The sequence below is a fragment of the Aquarana catesbeiana genome, linkage group LG04 (assembly GCF_042186555.1).
Source record: "Aquarana catesbeiana isolate 2022-GZ linkage group LG04, ASM4218655v1, whole genome shotgun sequence".
NCBI lineage: Eukaryota > Metazoa > Chordata > Amphibia > Anura > Ranidae > Aquarana > Aquarana catesbeiana.
In genome coordinates, this window is record NC_133327.1 from 560,460,264 (window position 1) to 560,482,234 (window position 21,971).

At 42.4% G+C, this 21,971-nt stretch overlaps 1 protein-coding gene across 2 annotated transcripts in view; it reads left to right on the forward strand.

Annotated features, from left to right (window-relative positions):
* Positions 1–8,459: 8,459 nt before the first annotated feature.
* LOC141140621 (dihydroxyacetone phosphate acyltransferase-like) overlaps positions 8,460–21,971 on the forward strand; it is a 102,403-nt gene continuing 88,891 nt past the window's right edge. The window contains exon 1 of one of the 2 annotated variants that reach the window (XM_073628006.1): positions 8,460–8,761. In XM_073628006.1, coding sequence (XP_073484107.1) covers positions 8,720–8,761 — 42 coding nt within the window. In that variant the 5' untranslated portion in view covers positions 8,460–8,719. The remainder of the gene's footprint in view (positions 8,762–21,971) is intronic. The other variant, XM_073628005.1, reaches the window with a different exon arrangement.

A 21,971-nucleotide genomic window follows, 5' to 3' on the forward strand; every position in this document is an offset into this window, starting at 1 on the left:
GAGAGGCATTTTCTTTATGTCCTCCCGAGTACCCCTACCCAGCGAACCCCCCCAAAAAAGATGTCGTGTCTGCAGCAAGCGCGGATATAGGCGTGACACCCGCTATTATTGTCCCTCCTGTCCTGACAATCCTGGTCTTTGCATTGGTGAATGTTTTGAACGCTACCATTCATTAGTTGAGTATTAGCGTAGGGTACAGCATTCCACAGACTAGGCGCACTTTCACAGGGTCTCCCAAGATGCCATCGCATTTTGAGAGACCCGAACCTGGAACCGGTTACAGTTATAAAAGTTAGTTACAAAAAAAAGTGTAAAAAAAAAAAAAAAAACACAAAAATATAAAATAAAAAAAAAATAGTTGTCGTTTTATTGTTCTCTCTCTCTCTATTCTCTCTCTCTTGTTCTGCTCTTTTTTACTGTATTCTATTCTGCAATGTTTTATTGTTATTATGTTTTATCATGTTTGTTTTTCAGGTATGCAATTTTTTATACCTTACCGTTTATTGTGCTTTATTGTTAACCATTTTTTTGTCTTCAGGTACGCCATTCACGACTTTGAGTGGTTATACCAGAATGATGCCTGCAGGTTTAGGTATCATCTTGGTATCATTCTTTTCAGCCAGCGATCGGCTTTCATGTAAAAGCAATCCTAGCAGCTAATTAGCCTCTAGACTGCTTTTACAAGCAGTGGGAGGGAATGCCCCCCCCCCAATGTCTTCCGTGTTTTTCTCTGGCTCTCCTGTCTCAACAGGGAACCTGAGAATGCAGCCGGTGATTCAGCCAGCTGACCATAGAGCTGATCAGAGACCAGAGTGGCTCCAAACATCTCTATGGCCTAAGAAACCGGAAGCTACGAGCATTTTATGACTTAGATTTCGCCGGATGTAAACAGCGCCATTGGGAAATTGGGAAAGCATTTTATCACACCGATCTTGGTGTGGTCAGATGCTTTGAGGGCAGAGGAGAAATCTAGGGTTTAATAGACCCCAATTTTTGCAAAAAAGAGTACCTGTCACTACCTATTGCTATGATAGGGGATATTTACATTCCCTGAGATAACAATAAAAATGATTAAAAAAAAAAAAAATGAAAGGAACAGTTTAAAAATAAGATAAAAAAATAATAATAATAAAGAAAAAAAAAAAAAAAAAAAAAAAGCACCCCTGTCCCCCCTGCTCTCGCGCTAAGGCGAACGCAAGCGTCGGTCTGGCGTCAAATGTAAACAGCAATTGCACCATGCATGTGAGGTATCACCGCGAACGTCAGATCGAGGGCAGTAATTTTAGCAGTAGACCTCCTCTGTAAATCTAAAGTGGTAACCTGTGAAGGCTTTTAAAGGCTTTTAAAAATGTATTTAGTTTGTCGCCACTGCACGTTTGTGCGCAATTTTAAAGCATGTCATGTTTGGTATCCATGTACTCGGCCTAAGATCATCTTTTTTATTTCATCAAACATTTGGGCAATATAGTGTGTTTTAGTGCATTAAAATTTAAAAAAGTGTGTTTTTTCCCCAAAAAATGCGTTTGAAAAATCGCTGCGCAAATACTGTGTGAAAAAAAAAAAATGAAACACCCACCATTTTAATCTGTAGGGCATTTGCTTTAAAAAAATATATAATGTTTGGGGGTTCAAAGTAATTTTCTTGCAAAAAAAAATTATTTTTTTATGTAATCAAAAAGTGTCAGAAAGAGCTTTGTCTTCAAGTGGTTAGAAGAGTGGGTGATGTGTGACATAAGCTTCTAGATGTTGTGCATAAAATGCCAGGACAGTTCAAAACCCCCCCAAATGACCCCATTTTGGAAAGTAGACACCCCAAGCTATTTGCTGAGAGGCATGTCGAGTCCATGGAATATTTTATATTGTGACACAAGTTGCGGGAAAGAGACAATTTTTTATTTTTTTTATTTTTTTTTGCGCAAAGTTGTCACTAAATGATATATTGCTCAAACATGCCATGGGAATATGTGAAATTACACCCCAAAATACATTCTGTTGCTTCTCCTGAGTACGGGGATACCACATGTGTGAGACTTTTTGGGAGCCTAGCCGTGCACGGGACCCCGAAAACCAAGCACCGCCTTCAGGCTTTCTAAGGGCGTAAATTTTTGATTTCACTCTTCACTGCCTATCACAGTTTCGGAGGCCATGGAATGCCCAGGTGGCAAAAAACCCCCCCAAATGACCCCATTTTGGAAAGTAGACACCCCAAGCTATTTGATGAGAGGTATAGTGAGTATTTTGCAGACCTCACTTTTTGTCACAAAGTTTTGAAAATTGAAAAAAGAAAAAAAAAATTATTTTTTCTCGTCTTTCTTTGTTTTCAAAAACAAATGAGAGCTACAAAATACTCACCATGCCTCTCAGCAAATAGCTTGGGGTGTCTACTTTCCAAAATGGGGTCATTTGGGGGGGGTTTGTGCCACCTGGGCATTCCATGGCCTCCGAAACTGTGATAGGTAGTGAGGAGTAAAATCAAAAATGTACGCCCTTAGAAATCCTGAAGGCAGTGATTGGTTTTCGGGGCCCCGTACGCGGCTAGGCTCTCAAAAAGTCCCACACATGTGGTATCCCCGTACTCAGGAGAAGCAGCTAAATGTATTTTGGGGTGCAATTCCACATATGCCCATGGCCTGTGTGAGCAATATATCATTTAGTGACAACTTTGTGCAAAAAAAAAAAAAAAAATTGTCACTTTCCCGCAACTTGTGTCAAAATATAAAACATTCCATGGACTCAACATGCCTCAAAGCAAATAGCTTGGGGTGTCTACTTTCCAAAATGGGGTCATTTGGGGGGGTTTTATGCCATCAGGGGATTTTATGGCCTTCAAAACTGTGATAGGTAGTGAGGAGTAAAATCAAAAATGTACGCCCTTAAAAATCCTGAAGGCAGTGATTGGTTTTCGGGGCCCCGTACGCGGCTAGGCTCCCAAAAAGTCCCACACATGTGGTATCCCCATACTCAGGAGAAGCAGCTAAATGTATTTTGGGGTGCAATTCCACATATGCCCATGGCCTGTGTGAGCAATATATCATTTAGTGACAACTTTTTGTAATTTTTTTTTTTTTTTGTCATTATTCAATCACTTGGGACAAAAAAAATGAATATTCAATGGGCTCAACATGCCTCTCAGCAAATTCCTTGGGGTGTCTACTTTCCAAAATGGGGTCATTTGTGGGGGTTTTGTACTGCCCTGCCATTTTAGCACCTCAAGAAACGACATAGGCAGTCATAAATTAAAGGCTGTGTAAATTCCAGAAAATGTACCCTAGTTTGTAGGCGCTATAACTTTTGCGCAAACCAATAAATATACACTTATTGACATTTTTTCTACCAAAGACATGTGGCCGAATACATTTTGGCCTAAATGTATGACTAAAATTGAGTTTATTGGATTTTTTTTAGAACAAAAAGTAGAAAATATCATTTTTTTTCAAAATTTTCGGTCTTTTTCCGTGTATAGCGCAAAAATAAAAATGGCAGAGGTGATCAAATACCATCAAAAGAAAGCTCTATTTGTGGGAAGAAAAGGACGCAAATTTCGTTTGGGTACAGCATTGCATGACCGCGCAATTAGCAGTTAAAGCGACGCAGTGCCGAATTGTAAAAAGTGCTCTGGTCAGGAAGGGGGTAAAACCTTCCGGGGCTGAAGTGGTTAAGTCAAAAGATGCCTTCGGTGGAAAGGTCACTTTCACCTGTCAGAAGTTGTGGTTCTTTCCTCATTTCTGGAAGGTGAACAGGAAGGCAAGCTCATGTGATTTGTTAACCCACCTGGAGCAACATGAGTCTCCAACTCACTCATCTCAATAAGGCCCCTTTCACACTTATACGACTTGTCCCACGATTTTGTACTGCAAAATCGTATGACAAGTCATTCTCCATGATTTTCAATGACTACCATTCATATTGGCACAACTTTAAGTCATGCCGACTTCAAAGTAGTCCCTGCACTACTTTGGTCCAACTTCCATGTGAGTTGTACTCCATAGACCTCAATGTTAAACCCTCAAGTAGCATGCAAATTGTATCTGAATAATATGGACACGATTTCAGTACAACTTTGTAAGCACAGGCCTGACACCATGTATGTTTTCATTTGTTAATGCCAAAGTTGTGGCAAAGTCGTACAAAGTAGTTCTGATCCCAAACCTCGGCAAAATCGTGCAAATTTGCGGTAAAATCGTGCCCACGAAATTGCGGTAAAATCGCGCGACTTTTTAGTCGCACAAGTGTGAAAGGGGCCTAAGAAACTAAAAGATCCTCAAATTGCCCATTTATATATTTTTTCTCCTTTATTTTACATTGCTGGTGGCCAGCTTTCCATCCCGCTCCTTAACAACCAGCTATTCTTCACACAGAATTCTAATCGGTTGATACATTTTCAACCGATTTAAATTAGAATCGTTATGGAAATTTGGAATTAGTTGGAAAACAAATAAACAAAACAAACTTTACCTAAATTTGTTACTATTGTTATTCGGAAATTCGGATACACCCAAATCTCTGAATAACCAAAAATTTGTCAGAATTTCGATTTGTATCTAAACAAACTGCAGATGTCTAAAAATAAGAGCAGCCATGCATGCACAACACTCAAACAAACTCTACCCAAGCTCCATCTCCCCTATTTAGTGTGGAAAGCCGGCTTTGACTCCTTGTGGCTCCTTGTGCAGCACTTAGTCAATGGTCCTGCAGACTCTTGGGACCTGTGATGGGGAGGGAGGGGGAATTCTGGTGGATTCGCTTAGGCGATTCCAGCAGAAGTGGGAGCAGGTACCTGCCAAATCTAGGTACTCACCCCACAAAAAACTAAGCCTCCAATAATGTTACAGGGGGGGATTCTTAAAAGCGTTTAGGGGGAAGTTCCACTTTAATTTCCAGTTTTCTCTGACCCTGTAAGAAGTGAGCAAAGAAAAGGCAGTAGGAGAATTTTCCACTTGTAAATGTGGACTCCCATTATAATACTCTCACTGTCAGATTACACTGATCAGCAGCTGCAGCTGATTGACCCCTAAATCCCTTTAGTGCCTTTGTGTATGTTATGTCTTTTATATCTGCCTGGAGCTTTAAAGTGGTTCTTTATATTCTCTGCATTAAGGTAAAAAATTGTTCCAATAATTTTATCGCCCCCCCCCCCCCCCAGATTTACCTATCTAGATCTAGCAATGTGCCTGTCTGCAGCAGCTCTCTCCTCCTGCTGCTGTCAATCAAATCCTGTGAACAGAGTGCAGGGGGTGCACACAGCCCGACTCGGGATCGAGTCTACAGGTGCGCTCCCATTGTAAGCGGTTGAAAAAAGATTTGCCTTTACAAACGCTTTAAAGGGGTTGTAGACCCTCAACATTTTTCACCTGAAAAACCTTCTGTAGTGCAGCAGCCCCCCCAGAGCCCCCCTTTTACTTACCTGAACCCGATCTTTCCAGCGATGAGAACAGCAGCTCCAGCCGCTGTCTCTGGTCCTCATTGGACAGATTGATAGCAAAGGGAGCCATTGGCTCCCGCTGCTGTCAATCAAATTCAGAGACACGTGAGCTATTGATACCTAGAGTCCAAAGGGATCTCTATAAATCAATAAGTGGCGCTACTAACAGTGATGACACCACCTGGTGTGCAAAAAATGTGTTCCCTTTGTGCTAGAGTGTTCTAGTACAATTGCGTGATAATAGAATATACCATACACACAACAATCTGTATCAAAAATAGTAACAAACGTGAAAACACATAACGTGATAATGCATGATAATCTGATATACCATACACAGCACAATCTGGACAACAAATGTATCAAAAATGAAAAATATAAAATAGTGTAAGTATATAGTCCATGAAAAGTCCATAGAAAGAACACCGTGAAGAGAGTGTGCGATATCTGAATACTGTCCACCAATTCACTCAGTGCCCGTGATTCCTCTCCCCTTGAACTCAACACTCACCGACTCACTATGCCTCACACTCTCGTGTTTTGGCAATCAAGTATGATCATCTAGGTGGTCAGATGAAGGTTAAGGCTCCAAATTCCATCTATCCCAGTATCATCTCAATCCATGAAAAAATTAGAAATACACAAATAGTGTGATACCGTAAAACATAACATTTATTCACCTTAGTGAAAAACTTCAACCATTGCACTTACATAAAAACCTCTTGAATCAAGCCAAAACTACACTGCAATCCAAATAACAATCCTCCTCTGTGAAGCGCCCACCACCACTGTGAATGAAGGTCGCGGCGGACCGAAGGTAAGCGTTAGTCAGGCTCTCACCCCCACTCACTGGAGCTCTTCAGATCTGACACAAATCTCCCGCTGACACTTGGATCTCCCGCTGACACCCGGAACTCCCGCTGACACACGGATCTCCCGCTGACACACGGAGATGGGAAGCAGCTCCTCAATCTAAAATGAATCTCCCGCTGATACACGGGGGATGAGCAGCAGCGTCCCGTCCGCCACTATCTGCTAATGATTGATGCCGTACAGCCACGCCCCGACATGTTTCGTCATACCTGACTTAATCATGGGATATATACTTACACTATTTTATATTTTTCATTTTTGATACATTTGTTGTCCAGTTTGTGCTGTGTATGGTATATCAGATTATCATGCATTATCACGTTATGTGTTTTCACGTTTGTTACTATTTTTGATACAGATTGTTGTGTGTATGGTATATTCTATTATCACGCAATTGTACTAGAACACTAGAACACTAGAACACTCTAGCACAAAGGGAACACATTTTTTGCACACCAGGTGGTGTCATCACTGTTAGTAGCGCCACTTATTGATTTATAGAGATCCCTTTGGACTCTAAGTATCAATAGAGGTTTTTAAGGTTAATTGGATCCTGTCTAAATTGTCCCTAGTATGTATGAATGTGAGTTAGGGACCTTAGATTGTAAGCTCCTTGAGGGTCTAGGGACTGATGTGAATGTATAATGTATATGTAAAAGCACTGCGTAAATTGATGGCGCTATATAAGTACCTGAAATAAATAAATAAATAATAAATACTATGTTTGTTATTTAAAAAAAAAAAAACTAAACTTTACAACCCCTGATTAAGTTGCACCTACTGTATAACAAGCGCCTGCTGGTGTGAACAGACCCTTAATTTATTTTTTACTCAAAGAATATGTAATAAAATATTTAAAACAAAAATGCAAAAACAGCAAAGTAGTAACATTTCTAAATTTGGGTCGCCTGAAAAGGTAAGTATACCACTTTTGTCACAAGAAGGGGAATTGGGGAAATTGGGACTTTAAATGAAGTAATTAATTTAAAAACCCAAATGTTTAATATCACTTTAATGCATTCTATGCATTAAGGTAAAAAAACTTCTGGGTGCAGCTCCTCCCCATCTCGATCCAGTGATGTCCATAAAAATAGCCGCTCTCCCAGGTCTCTCTCTCCTCATTGGTTCACACAACAGCGGGAGCCATTGGCTCCTGCTGCTGTCAATCACAGCCAGGGTAGCCATTGAGGAGAGAGAGGGGGGCGGGGGGCGAACGATGCTCTTTGTGTGAATGGACACACAGAGCGAAGCTCCGGAACAAGCCTATTCAAGTGCCCTCATAGCAAGAGGCTTGCTATTGGGCGCACTCGGCAGGGGGGAGGAGCCAGGACCACCGGCAGGGGACCCAAAAAGAAGAAGATTGGGGCTGCTCTGTGCAAAACCATTGCACAGAGCAGATAAGAATAAGATGTATGTTATTATTATTATTATTATTTTTTTTTTTTAAACATGACTACAACATTTTATTGTGAAATTCTGCTTGCTTACAAAACGGTGTATTCAGTAAATCTTATTTTTGAAAAAAGAAAAAAAAATATCAACATTAAAAAGAGGAATACAATTAGACATCTTTAAAACACACAGATATAGCGGTGGCCAGGTTCAAACTTTGAGGAGGCAGGAGGAAAGAGGATGGAGCATTAATGGTACAGAAACAATCAGAACAAAAAGCACTGATCGCCAACGCCTGGCTGTGATACAGCAGAGCCTACAGGACCTTTATCAAGCAAGAGTTGCTCTCCTGTGCCATGTGTGCCATGTGTTCTAGGACTCTGAAAGGAGTTGGGTAGGCAGGTGCCATTTTTTTTTTCTTTTTTTTTTGCAGGATCTCTTTTTGGGGGGTTGAAGGGCAGTGTTCAGTGCTGTTTGGCCTCTCCAGAAGCTTGTGCTTGTTCTGGGGTGCATAGCAGCAGAATTTTTTTTTTGGGGGGGGGAAACTTTATTCTGCTTCACAAAAACTGATCTTCCCTTTCTATTATTATTATTTTTTTTATTCTTTCCTTTAGAAAATTATTTATTTATTTTTTTTGCAAAAAGTGGACTTAGCCTTTCAGCAGTGTCCATCCTGTACACTTCTCCCAGATAAGTAAAAATTGCATCATTCTTTTCTTCTATTGTCACAGCACAAGACAAAGTCCTCGAATCTCATTCAGGGAATGGAAGAGTAGTAGCTCAATTGATTAAATGAGACTTTGCACGGCTTCCGTAGACTCTGACCGGAGTGCTGATTATGTAGATTATCCAGGATCAAAACAAGTTTCAGCAGCTGTCAAGATGTGTTCTCTTGTTATGATCGCTGCTTGTTTCTGGGCTCATGTATGAGTGTACTCTTCTGATTTGAGCTTTATTGATCAATCCAGCATTGTCTAGGTGATGAAAACTAGCAGAGAAAATTTATGAACTTCGGCTTCTAAAGCTACAGCAATGCCTGAGACTGTGGGATCCTTGATGGGAACTTTCTGCTCTGTAAGTTGAAATTTTACACAGTGGCTGTGTGCCAGCATTCTATTTTATTCAGGTCACGATGCTGTTGCTCACCATGAACACAAATCCTCTTTACACGCGATCTTGGGAAAGGGTTAATGCAGCTGAAAGCTTTAGTTAGGGAAGGAATTTGTATGGAAAGCTCTTCACTTATGTTGAGGAATGTCACTGCCTTGTGCAGATCTCCTTACCTGCAAAGAAAAAATAACATATCATTTAGGACTGTGCATTGAGGTTACATGTCAGCAGTTACTGTGACTATTGTCCAGAATTTACCCGCTATTTAGACTGGGTTGCAAAACAGTAGCTAGACATTGACTTGTGTGCATGGACTATGATACCTGTGACAAGAAAGCAAAAAAAAAAAAAAAAGTATACAGTATGAAAATCTTTTATTATATGATCACATTATGAACTACTGGGGAATGCAAATGACATCCTAAATGTTTTTTACAGCAGTAATATGTGTCTGATTAACACAGTTATTTATCTAGTGACTTTACAGTGTCTATGTTTGTTTTTTATTTTACAGCAGTGGAGTTGCTTAGTGATTAGTGAAGAGATCCCTTGGGTTCCTTAGAAACAGATGTTTGTTTCACTCTGCACAATAGTCTATAGAGATTGTAAATTTTATACTGTTTATTTAGAATTTAGTAAGTCATTTGAGCACTCAAATACGTTTGGGTTTATAAAGCAATTCCACTTAAATATCACCTTCAATTCTGCTTCCCTGCTTCAGTCTATTCGTAAATCATTAAAAGGCAAATCAAGAACCAGCCCAGCACCTTCACAGTGCCCCAAAAATTAGTAGTGGCAGCAGCAGCACAAGAGGCTACGAGATGGGTGCAATGGGGATCCGAGCAACAACATACCACTAGTTTTCATTTTACTACTGAGCTGACAATATCCCTCTCTTTCCATGCTTTGTCTCCCTGCCTAGCTGTGGAGGGAGTGTCCGCTCAATGGTTCAATATGGGAGCTGGAATACCCAGATCGAGAGGAGTGGTGCAATGCGTGTTTGTTTCACTAGCACACTTAGAGCTCTATTTATTGACATAGTCTTCCAAGTTAGTCAAGAGGAAAGACTCAGGAGGATAGCATCAAGAAAAAAAAAAAAAAAAATTGGAATGCTTAAAGGAGAAGTATCGCTAAAGCTATCTTGGCTATACTTCTACTGAGGTTCACAGGAATGCATTTTGTTCTGCACTCCTGTGACTCATTTTCACGTGACAGCGGGCTTAAGCTTGAAGTCACAGAGCCGGTGCAGGCTCTGAAAAGATCCTCATTATATAGTCAGGATCTGCACAGATGCCTGGACAGGTAACTGGCTCAGGCTTTCAGCAAGCCGCTGAGAGCCTGAGCCAGGCGGTCCCATCCCCTCCACAGCTCAGCGCTCCAGTGAGCATTCGAGGGGCAGAGCAGAGAGCCGGTGACTGATAGTCACCGGCTCTCTGCTCAGTGAAGGCTTCCCAGTCTTAGACCTGGTGGGGGACAGATGCAGCATCCATCTACGTAAGTATAAAGGTTTTTTTTTTTTTTTTTTTTTTTTACAAGCCTATACTTCTCTTTTAAGCAAAAGAAGGAAAGTTTAAGTTTGAAAGCAAAATTTTGCATGTTGATCTTTTCTTCATGTGTCACTGCAACATTGTGAGTGACGAGGTCATATAAAGTGTATGTCAACAAGATAAATCTAAAAAAAATGACATACATCTCTGCAATAAATGCACATTTTCCCCATGTTTTATCCATTTAAAGGGTAAAGAAACTTTCCCACAAAATTTATTTTCAGTTTTACTCTCACTTGCCTCAGTAAGTCTTTACTGTCCACCTCAATCGCTATACTTACCTAGATCTCCCACTGACTCCCACACATTTTGGCCCCATTCGCTCCTATGCACCTACCAGCCCCACAGAAGCCTGATAAGGTCTGATGAACCCCAAACTGAGTGGGGGAAATAGAGAAGTCATACTGAGCACATCGCCCCCTCATTTCAAGTACATTTGATAAACCACAGACTAGCTCGGAGCACAGTTGGCAGAAAAAAGGCCAAGCTTAAAGCAAAGCAGACATGTCATGAACCTCCATTAGCAGGAGCTTCAAAAGACTCCTAATTATGGTGTAAAATGGCCAGAATGTAAACAGTCTGCAGAATAGTTTGATCAATACACATTCTCTGTTTTTTTTTTTTTAACTATCAGAGACAAATTCTGTCCATATTTCATAATTCTTACTGTGATGACATTACTTTCATAAAAATTGATTACACAAATGTATAAGAAGATACCAAAGATGCCTACACTACAAGATCCAGAAGGAAGATGGGACACATTACAATTATATGAGAGAGGCAAGCAAGTGTAGTAGCTTAGAATTCCGTCTACATTGTTCAATGTTGTGGGATAGCAGTGATGAGAGCTGGAACCAACTATCCAACATCTGCTGCTTTGAAACCCCCAAACAAATTTGAACAGAGAGAAGTGCTATGGGCACAGGGTCCCTTGGGGGATGTAATAATTTCTGGTAATAATTCTTTAATGCCTGTTTTGTAATATCTTTTCTGTAAATATTTGTCAGTAATCTCTACTTGATGTGATTGTAGCCGTATTAGTGCAGTTGTGACAGAGAAAATTGAGTACTGTCTGTGATACTTTTTTTATTTGCACTAACATACAATTTTTCAGGACAAGCTTTCAGGGTATGTCCCCTTCTTCAAGGTCCAAGCAGTACTGATTCACAATTTTTTAAGCAGAATGTTAAAAAAACAAAAAAACAAAAACACATCTCTGAGGGAAAGGAGAGAGAAAAAAAAGAGAAAAACAAACACATACAAATCAATGGTAATAAAGATAGCAGCAGAGTTAGTGAGATAAGACAGAGGGAGAGCAATAGAATGGAGGGGGGGGGGGGATGCTAGTCACAGAGGGGGTCGTAAAACGTTGGTATAATGGGTAAGGAAACCAATATCTAAATTCAGGCCATTATTTTTTGTGTCAAAAAAAATTCTCATTCTTAGTTCAAACGTTTTCCTTTCCTGGATAGTTCTGAAATTCCCTTTAAGAACTAAACCATTGAGGTCTTCTATAGTGTGGTCTGGTTGTGAGAAGTGATGTCCCACAGGTGTGCATAAACTGTCTTCTTTATGTTCCTTGATGGTATGTCTGTGAAAATTCATCCTCGCTTGCAACTTCTGTCCTGTTTCACCAACATAAGATCCTTTGCTGCGCCTTTTGCATTGGATGAGGTACATAACATTACTGGAGGTACAGTTGTAAGATCCCATGATCAATCTATCCAAAATCCCAGATCAATCTATCCAAAAGTGTTGCACACACACAGTGGCGTCACTAGGGTTGGTGTCACCCGGTGCTGAAAAAATTGGTGTCACCCCCCTCCCTCCACCAAATATAGTCCCCCCTCAGTACAGACCCCCCTCCGCTAATTACAGATCCCGCAGTATAGATCCCCCTCCCTCAGTATAGATTACCCTCACTAAGAACAGACCTCCACCCTCAGTGCAGACCCCCCCATCAGTACAGACACCCCCCCATCAGTATAGACCTCCAACCTCAGTGCAGACCCCCTTCAGGGTAGAATCCACCCTCTTAGTGCAGATCCCCCCTCAGTATAGAATCCCCCTTAGTGCAGACCCCCACAGTTTAGACACCCCCTTTTAGTGCAGACCCCCATCAGTATAGAATCACCCCATTAGTGCAGACCCCCATCAGTATATAACCTCCCCTTAGTGCAGACCCCCATCAGTATATAACCTTCCCTTAGTGCAGACCCCTCATCAGTATAGAATCACCCCTTAGTGCAGACCCCCATCAATATAGACACCCCCTCTTAGTGCAGACCCCCATCAGTATAGCATCCTCTTAGTGTGGACCCCCATCAGTATAGAATTCCCCTTAGTGCAGACCCCCCACCAGTATAGATTCCCCTTAGTGCAGACCCCCATCAGTATAGAATTCCCCTTAGTGCAGACCCCCATCAGTATAGAATTCCCCTTAGTGCAGACCCCCCATCAGTATAGAATCCCCCCTTAGTGCAGACCCCCATCAATATAGAATTCCCCTTAGTGCAGACCCCCATCAGTATAGAATTCCCCTTAGTGCAGACCCCCCATCAGTATAGAATCCCCCCTTAGTGCAGACCCACATCAGTATAGAATCCCCCTTAGTGCAGACCCCCATCAGTATAGAATCCCCCTTAGTGCAGACCCCCCATCAGTATAGAATTCCCCTTAGTGCAGACCCCCCATCAGTATAGAATTCCCCTTAGTGCAGACCCCCCATCAGTATAGAATTCCCCTTAGTGCAGACCCCCCATCAGTATAGAATCCCCCTTAGTGCAGACCCCCCCATCAGTATAGAATCTCCCTTAGTGCAGACCCCCATCAATATAGAATTCCCCTTAGTGCAGACCCCCCATCAGTATAGAATCCTCCTTAGTGCAGACCCCCATCAGTATAGAATCCCTCCCTAGTGCAGACCCCCCATCAGTATAAGCACCCCTCTCCCCTCCCATAGCGCCCCCCCTGCACATGTCCATCTACTAATCTACTTATAGAGTGTACAGACCTCAGAACAGCGTGGCCGCGGATGTATACACACAGAGGTGTGTGTCACTCGGGCTCCTCCTCCTCACTGGATGTAAACAGAGAAGGAGGCAGCTTCAGTCCGCTCCACGGGGCACACAGAGTGAGCGAGAGGCACAGGGCAGCGGGCGGTGTCGGTGGTTCTGCTATACACGGGTGACACCCCTCTGGTGGGTGTCACCCGGGTGCAGCCCGCACCCCCCGCCCCCACATTGCAACACCACTGCACACACAAATGAGACCTTCAATATCATGGGATCTTACAACTGTACCTCCAGTAATGTTGTGTACCTCATCCAATGCAAAAGGTGCAACAAAGGATCTTATGTTGGTGAAACAGGACAGCAGTTGCAAGCGAGGATGAATTTGCACAGACATACCATCAAGGAACATAAAGAAGACAGTTTATGCATACCTGTGGGACATCACTTCTCACAACTGGACCACACTACAGAAGACCTCAATGTTTTAGTTCTTAAAGGGAAAGTTTTACGACCCCCTCTGTGACTAGCATCCCCCCTCCATTCTATAGCTCTTCCTCTGTCTTATCTCACTAATGCTCCGTACACACAGTCGGATTTTCCGATGAAAAATGTGCGATCGGAGCATGTTTTCGGAAATTCCGACCATGTGTGGGCTCCATCTGACTTTTTCCATCGGATTTTCCAACACACAAAGTTTGATAGCAGGCTATAAAATTTTCCAACAAAATCCAATCGCGTCAATTCCGACCGTGTGTGGACAATTCCGACGCACAAAGTGCCACGCATGCTCTGAAGAAATTCCGAGACGGAACAGCTCGGTCTGGTAAAATTAGCGTTCGGAATGGATAGAGCACTTTCGTCAGGCTGCAATGTAAAAAATTGTTTAACACAGCGCACTCTCTTCTTTATAATGCAGGAAGAACGAAGTAGTTTTGCTGCTGATATTCACACAGAGGTCTCACAAACTTCTTTCTTATTTATCGTGATTTCCTCAATATATTATGATTTGTCACATCTGACCAAAAATCTATATCATTTATTTTTTTGTTTTTTTTTGTTTTTTTTTTTTGTTTTCAAGCCTGATGTGATTTTTTTTTTTTTTTTGGTTTGTATTTTTTTCAAGGCTGATCTTGTTTTTTTTTTTTTTTTAGTTATTTAACATCCAGAATATTTTTGTGTGTGTTTTGTGTGTCAAGTTACCACAACACCATTATTATTTTTAATCTCAAGGAGATTGCTTGGTGTTAGTGTCCCTTGTTAATTCTACATTGTACTTTAGAAATGTACCTGCCTCCTCACAAACAAACTGTCCTTTTTGAAGGAAAACACACATAGGCGAGTATAATTTATACCAAAAAACCCTTATTAAGGGCTCAGAACCAAACAAAGAGGGAGGCAACGCTGGAGAAACAGCAGAAATTAGTGAAGCCTTTGACTCCCAGGGCACACATCAATTTATTTTACTGCAAAATTGGTGGCCTGAGGAGTCCATATATAAGGGAGTGCAGTCTGGTCCAGAAGTCCCAGCGATCATGAAAGCAGCAGATGACATCTGTGTCCCCAGGCTGTGGTCATACAAGAGCCTACATCTTTTGCCAGACCAGACTGAACCCAGGGTCATCACTCTCTGGTCTTCCTTCCACGCTTCCTTCCACGCTGTGGCTGTGGTGGTGTAGTTGTGGCAGGAGGAGGAGGATGTTCCAACTCACTCAGGTGGGTATTGGGTGTGATTTCCCCCCCCCCCACCCCCTTAGTTAAGACTTTATAAAGAAGGTCCTCACACAGCTGGCATTGGCCCTCCTGTATGCCCTGCAGTTTGGTGGTAGCCATGCAGGCAAAGGCCTCTTCAGGAGTGGGGGTGGCTCTGAGGGACGCAGAAGCCTCCTGAATGAGCCTGAGTGCTGAATCCTGCACGTGACTCCCCTTCCTCGGTCTTTTGGTTGGAAGGCGGAGGGGAGGAACCTGTGATTCTGTGAGGCTCCTACTGGTCGAAGGCTTCTCCTGGCTGCCACTTAGCCCCGCCTCCTCCTGGCTGCCACTAACCTCCACCTCCTCCTGGCTGCCACATTCCACAGCCTCCTCCTGTGTGCCTCATTCCACAGCCTCGTCCTGGCTGAGGTCTTCCTGTGTATGAAAAAGGGACATAGTTTTATTTTTTTCTTCATCAATCACACACAATTTTCATCTCATGACTGTTGCAAATTGAATGTTAACAAATATAAAAGACTATCCTTCTGAGCCCAGCATTTTTCATTCTTGTCCCAATTATTTTTACCCACTACTGTCTATTGATATGTAAACGCCTTTATTAAATCAGCAATTAGTGATCAATAATAACATCTAGTAAACATAATTTCTTTATTGACCAGAAATCTGTAGAAGAATGTTGTACCTGGCTCAAGCTGGGCTCCTCCACTTCTTCCTGGCTGGAAGTCCCAGGTTGGACATCGGAAGCCTCAGCTGGGGTGGAAGGAAGAGTGGAAGGAAGGGTTGAGAGGGTTTCCCTGACTCCACTCTGGTCTGACAGAAATCGCAGTCTCTCATAGTACCACAGTCTGGGGACATAAATGTCATTTGCTGCAGCTCTGGATCTCTGGGAATCCGTGACCTTCTTGTGCTCCCTAAGATAAGTGCTCCTCAGGCCACCAATTTTGGCTTTTAAATAGGGGATGTTTGCTGTGGGGACCACCGGCTTCACCAACTCCAGCAGTTTCTCCAGCGCTGGCTGCCTTTTTTATTTATGATTATAATGCGGGTGTTTCACCTGCCACAGACAGGGCAGCTCCCTGTATTTATCTATGAACAGGGGGAGGAAGTTGTGGTCATTGAAGCCATCCATTTTATTTGCAAGACACAACACGAGACAAACCCCAATGTCAGGGAAAACTCTCCTAATCTTGTTACAATATAGGCCTCAATCTAGAAGCAGTATAGGCCCAAGTTTAGATCTTACCTTCGTTATCACGATTGGCGCCTCCGATACTCCTTCCTCCGCTCACAGATCGTACATACTACGCACGCGTGTTACGCTTTATACACACTGCGCATGCGTGAAACTCCACCCCTGACGTTCTTTCTATTCCCCGCCCCTTCTCGTTCGGCGCAGTGGAGGAAGAGCACATGCGTGCTAATTACAGCAACGAGGAGGAGGAAAGCCCAGAGCCTGAAAAGTCTGGATCCAGAAGGAGAAGATTTAAGGCATCAAATATGTCCTTTGGGGAGATGTTGGAGATGGTCGACATCCTGAAGAGGGCCGACTATGACGGGAAGTATGGACCTTACCCCAACCCCAATGTCAGAAAGGCCAAGATCATGGCGAAAGTGGTCAAGAGTCTGCACCGGAATTTCGGGGTACGACGATCGAAAGATCAGCTCAGGAAGCGGTGGTCGGACCTCAAATTAAGAGAGCATGAGCAGTACAGAAAGATCTGGAGAGTGCTGCAAAAAAGTAAGTAGTTGTGCTGTGTTCCTATTCTTTATGTTTATTACGTTCGTGCTGCTCCATGTGCTTTTCTTAACTGTTATTCAGTTTAAAATGGCAACTTTCATGTTCATGGGCACATTATTCGTTCGTATAAAACATTGTTCATTCGGCCTAGAACACACTATTGTTTTGGCCATATGCATTTGCCCACATTTTTTATGGCCTACTTGGTTGAAAATAACTTGGTTGTGTAGATGGGTTTGTAACTAGAATGAAATGCACACTAGATTCTGTGTAAGGAGAGGACACTCAGCAGTTTTCACATCTGGACTCTGGAGCACTAGTGTGGGACACAAGAACACCCTTTTTATTAGGGGGTCCCACACAGGTGCTCCAGTGTATACTATAGGGGTGCCTCCATTTGTGAAACTTGTACTAAACAGGTAAAGTATTGAAGCTTGACAAAGGACAATAAAAATTCTAAATCTTGGAATTCTGCCAAAATAGACAATTGTACCCCACTTCCAAGCAATGTTTCATATTCCTATTTCTGCCATGAAATATCTGTGTGCTAAGTATACCTATTTTTTTTACATAGGGGATAAAAGACTCGGAGGACACCCCTCATCCGAAGAGACCACAGACCCCCCACCTCTGGAAGAAATGGAAATCCACCCAAGCCAAGCAGAGCAGGAGGAGGAAGACGTGGTGGAAATTGGCACCACAACAGGTTAGTGTCTGCAACCACAGGCTCAGGTAAGAGATGCATGCCGGCATATTTATAATACATGGTGTGTTTTTGTTTCTATTTTTTTAGGTGATCGTGATGTTGTGGATCCAGGGCATTTCACCTCTGAAAGTGCACAGATCCTGATCGGGGAGATCAAGGGGTGTAATAGGGACTTGGAAACATCCTGAAAAGCATCAATAATGTTCAACAAAAAATGAAGAACATCATTGATGTTTTAGGGAGAGTTTAAAACCCATCCAAATCCCTTTGGTTTTTTGTGTGCTAAAAATTTTTACCATTTTTTGACATATTTGCGAAAAGCCAAATTTTGAAGATGCACACAATGTGTCAACATGTGCTATCTGCCATCACGGGAGATCATTGGATGCGTTTTGGGGGTGCAACCCCTTCCTCAATAAGAAAGTAGCTGTGAGGAAGGGGTTGCACCCCAAAAACACGTCCCTTGATCCCCCGTGATGGCAGGTAGCACATGTTGATATTCGGCCATTGGTGTGCTTCTTCAAAATTTGGCTTTTCCTGGGATGACTTCACCTCATCTGAACGCAATATCAAACAGAGTTTGTAAATATGATCATGTCTGATATTGCCTTCAAGTTCTACCAAATGTGAACTTTGTAAGTTCAAGATTTGTGTCTTTCTTGTTGGTTTTAAACATGCCTGTTTTATCTTAAATGGACATTTCTACTTTTTCTAATGTGACCCCAAAAATTGTTATACAACAAACATGTTGGTTTGTTTTAAAAACCTTTTCTAAATGCACATGTGATTGTGCTGGCATTAAAAAGATTGTTAATCAAGAATGTGTGGATTATTGTCTCAACGCTCCAACATTTTTGTGGCGCTCTAATTGGTGTTTTCTGTGACAATGGGTGTTATTTCCTAAGGGCAAATCCACTTTGCCCTACAAGTGCAGTTTCAACTGCACTTGTAGTGCAAAGTATCTTTGCCTTTAGTAAATAACACCCAACAGTGCCATTTTCAGGACTCGCCACATTTCTGTCAGGGTCAGCTAAAAGAAACACAAGCAGTAAATGTCACCAAAGATTTTAGTACTTATTTCTTTTTTATTATTTGAAAAAGGTTTCAGACATTGTCTGGCATATTGATAGCCCCCCTACCCGCAAAGTATTCAAGGTATCTTAGCCGGACATCACGGGCACTCAGGGGGGCAAGCCAGGACGGCCACTTTTAAACGCCGTCAGGGTTGTTTCCTTTAGATTTCCGGCCTCAGGTCCAACTGAGCCAGCATAGTTGGCAGAATGTTGCCATAAAAAGTTGTGTAGAACACAGCACGCCAGGATGATATGATTCAGTTTGTACTCCGCCATGTGTATGGGTGTAAGAAATAGGCGGAACCAGCTGTCCATGATTCCAAATGTGTTCTCCACCACTCTTCTGGCTCTGGCCAGCCGGTAATTAAAAACCCTCTGGTCCAGGATGAGGGTCCTCATCGGGAATGGCCGCATAAGATGGTCCCCCAGCGCAAACGCTTCATCCGCAACGAAGACGAATGTGAGTCCTTCCACATTGTCTTCTGGAGGTGGCAAGTCCAAGCTGCCATTCTGGAGATGCCTGTAGAACTCCGTCTGGGTGATGACTCCACCATCTGACATCCAGCCATTCTTCCCCACGTCCACATACAGGAACTCATAAGTAGCCGACACCACCGCCAACATCACAATACTATTGAACCCCTTATAGTTGTAATAGTATGACCCCGAGTTGGGTGGTGGGATGACGTCGATGTGTTTCCCATCAGTTGCCCCTCCGCAGTTAGGAAAGTCCCACTGCTGGGCAAAGTGGGAGACCACAGTCTGCCATTCCTGTGGGTTGGAAGGAAACTGTGGAGTCAAACAAGAACAAAAAATTAGTCATTTTGCACATAAACAGGGAAAACAGATTAGACACAAACATTCTTGGCCAACATCAAGATAACATTTATTTGAGGGAGTTTTTAAAGACCAAAGTATAAGGTATACCTATCAGATTCCCCCTCCCCCCCTCTCATGGGCCATTTCTAACATTTTAGGGGGGGAGGGAACTCTTGGACAGGGAACCCTCTCCACTTCATTGAGAGATGAATGCCTAAATAATGGGTATTACTTTGGCCAGCCCCTCCTTAGTTACACTATTGACAGCCCACTGGACAGGTAAAGCACTACTATAAAGCTGATAAAATACATTGTTAAGTGACTACATGAGGTGAATATAGGGCCAGGAGACCATGCTGGGGAGGTAAGTGAAGGCAAATATGTATGAAGGACAAAAAAAATAATTACATAAAAATCCAGCATGCATGAGGACAAAGGCGACGAGCCTCTGCTCCGGAGTGATGGCTTGCCTCATGCAGGTATCCTGCCTGCTAATATAAGGGGTCAGCAAAGCCAACAAACGGTGAAATACGGGGTCCGTCATCCGGAGAAAGTTCCTGAAATCATCAGGATTATTCTCACGGATCTCACGGAGCAAAGGCATGTGACATAACTGGTCACGCTGAAGCAACCAATTATTGGTCCATAAACTCCTCCCCACCCTGTTCATGGACTGGACTTGTGTCAAGGTAAGGACCCCAACACCAAGCCCCCACACAGCATGAACTCTACGAGGAGTACGTATACGCAACATGGCTAGAAAACGGTCGGCTGCACAGAACGAAGTAACAGAACGCACTGAAGAACAGCAAGGCCTGTGAAGAGCGACCTGAAAAACAGTAACGAACGAACAAGAACACAATGACAAGAGTCACGCGTAACTTGCTGCACGCACTGAAGACCAGATACAAACCCACAAGCACAAACTGAACAGCAGAAAATTATCTGAAAACCACGAGTCTGAAAAAGCGCGAATCGTCTCTCACCAAACTTTTACTAACACGAGATTAGCAAAAGGAGCCCAAAGGGTGCCGCGCTTGCTTTGGACCTGCCCTTTTCTAGTCTCGTCGTACGTGATGTACATCACCGCGCTCTTGGCGATCGGAAATTCTGACAACTTTGTGCGACCGTGTGTACGCAAAACAAGTTTGAGCCAACATCCTTTAGAAAAAATCCATGGATTTTGTTGTTGGAATGTCCGATCAATGTCCGACCGTGTGTACGGGGCATAACTCTGCTGCTATCTTTATTACCATTGATTTGTATGTGTTTGTTTTTCTCTCTTTATTTTTTTTCCCTCTCCTTTCCCTCAGAGATGTGTTTTTTTTTTTTTTTTTTTGTTTTTTTTTTTTAAAACATTCTGCTTAAACATTTGTGAATCAATACTGCTTGGACCTTGAAGAAGGGGACATACCCCGAAAGCTTGTCCAGAAAAATTGTATGTTAGTGCAAATAAAAAAAGTATCACGGACAGTACTCAATTTTCTCTGTCAGTAATCTCTGAATACTTTAACTAGAAATGTAAGAATGTTTGCCACTTTAAAAAAAGCTACCATACTATAAAATCTATTAGATTCCTGTCTGGGCATGAGAGTGAGTCATACAGACATTTTTTTTACAAGGTCAGATATCAGATTTGCAAAATCAGATGCTATGAACGGAGCTTGTTTCTGTTAGAACACATAGTGGTGTATGTACAGAACTAATGTTGAAGATAACCTGCCCCAGCGACTGTCACCCTCAGTTTGGTGGTGTTAGATTGTTGTCCCAGAGAAGAAAAATCTATGTACACTAACCACACCTAAAAAAATAACCAATCTTGTTCCCTTTAAAGAAGGAATAAAAGATGCAAATCAAGTAGAGTGGAGAAAAATAGACATGAGCCCTTGTCTCAACAACAGAAATGTGAAACCCCCTTTAAAGAAACAGAATCTGCTAACCTTACCTCATCACCCAAAACACTTCTCTTTTAAGACTTTCAAGGCACACAACATTATGGATGATATGGTATCCTTTAGGGACCCACTCAATTGAAGAATTGATTAAGACCTGATGAAAGTAAAGGTTGCCTCTGTAGAAACTTGCCGCCCAGTGGATGTTTTTACATTGGTGGCAATGGAAGTCGTTTCTTGGATTGAAGAGGTGCAGGCAGCAATAAAATCTAATGCCATATCACCATAATAGATCCAAAGCTAACTGGAAAATTCATGAGGGAGGTAGCATTAGACGTAGTCTGCTGCTCAGCCAGGTTCATACTACACTCAATTATGGCTTAAATAGCCTTAGGTTCAAGCCTTAGGCAGCAGGATCCAGAGCAAATTGGTGCGAAATTCTGTTCAACAGAAAAAATCTATTTGGCAGCTAATTAAATACCAACATTTCAAAAGTCACCAGAAAGCATTCAGAGCTAATACCTCGGGATAGGGGCCACAACACAATAGGCAAAATGCTAACAAATTTTCTTTCTCATAAAAATTAAATAAGGCCATACTGACCTGAAAAAGAGAGAGCATGGTAAGGCACCCAAGCCACCTTTTGATGTCACAAAAAAACCCCTCCTTTGT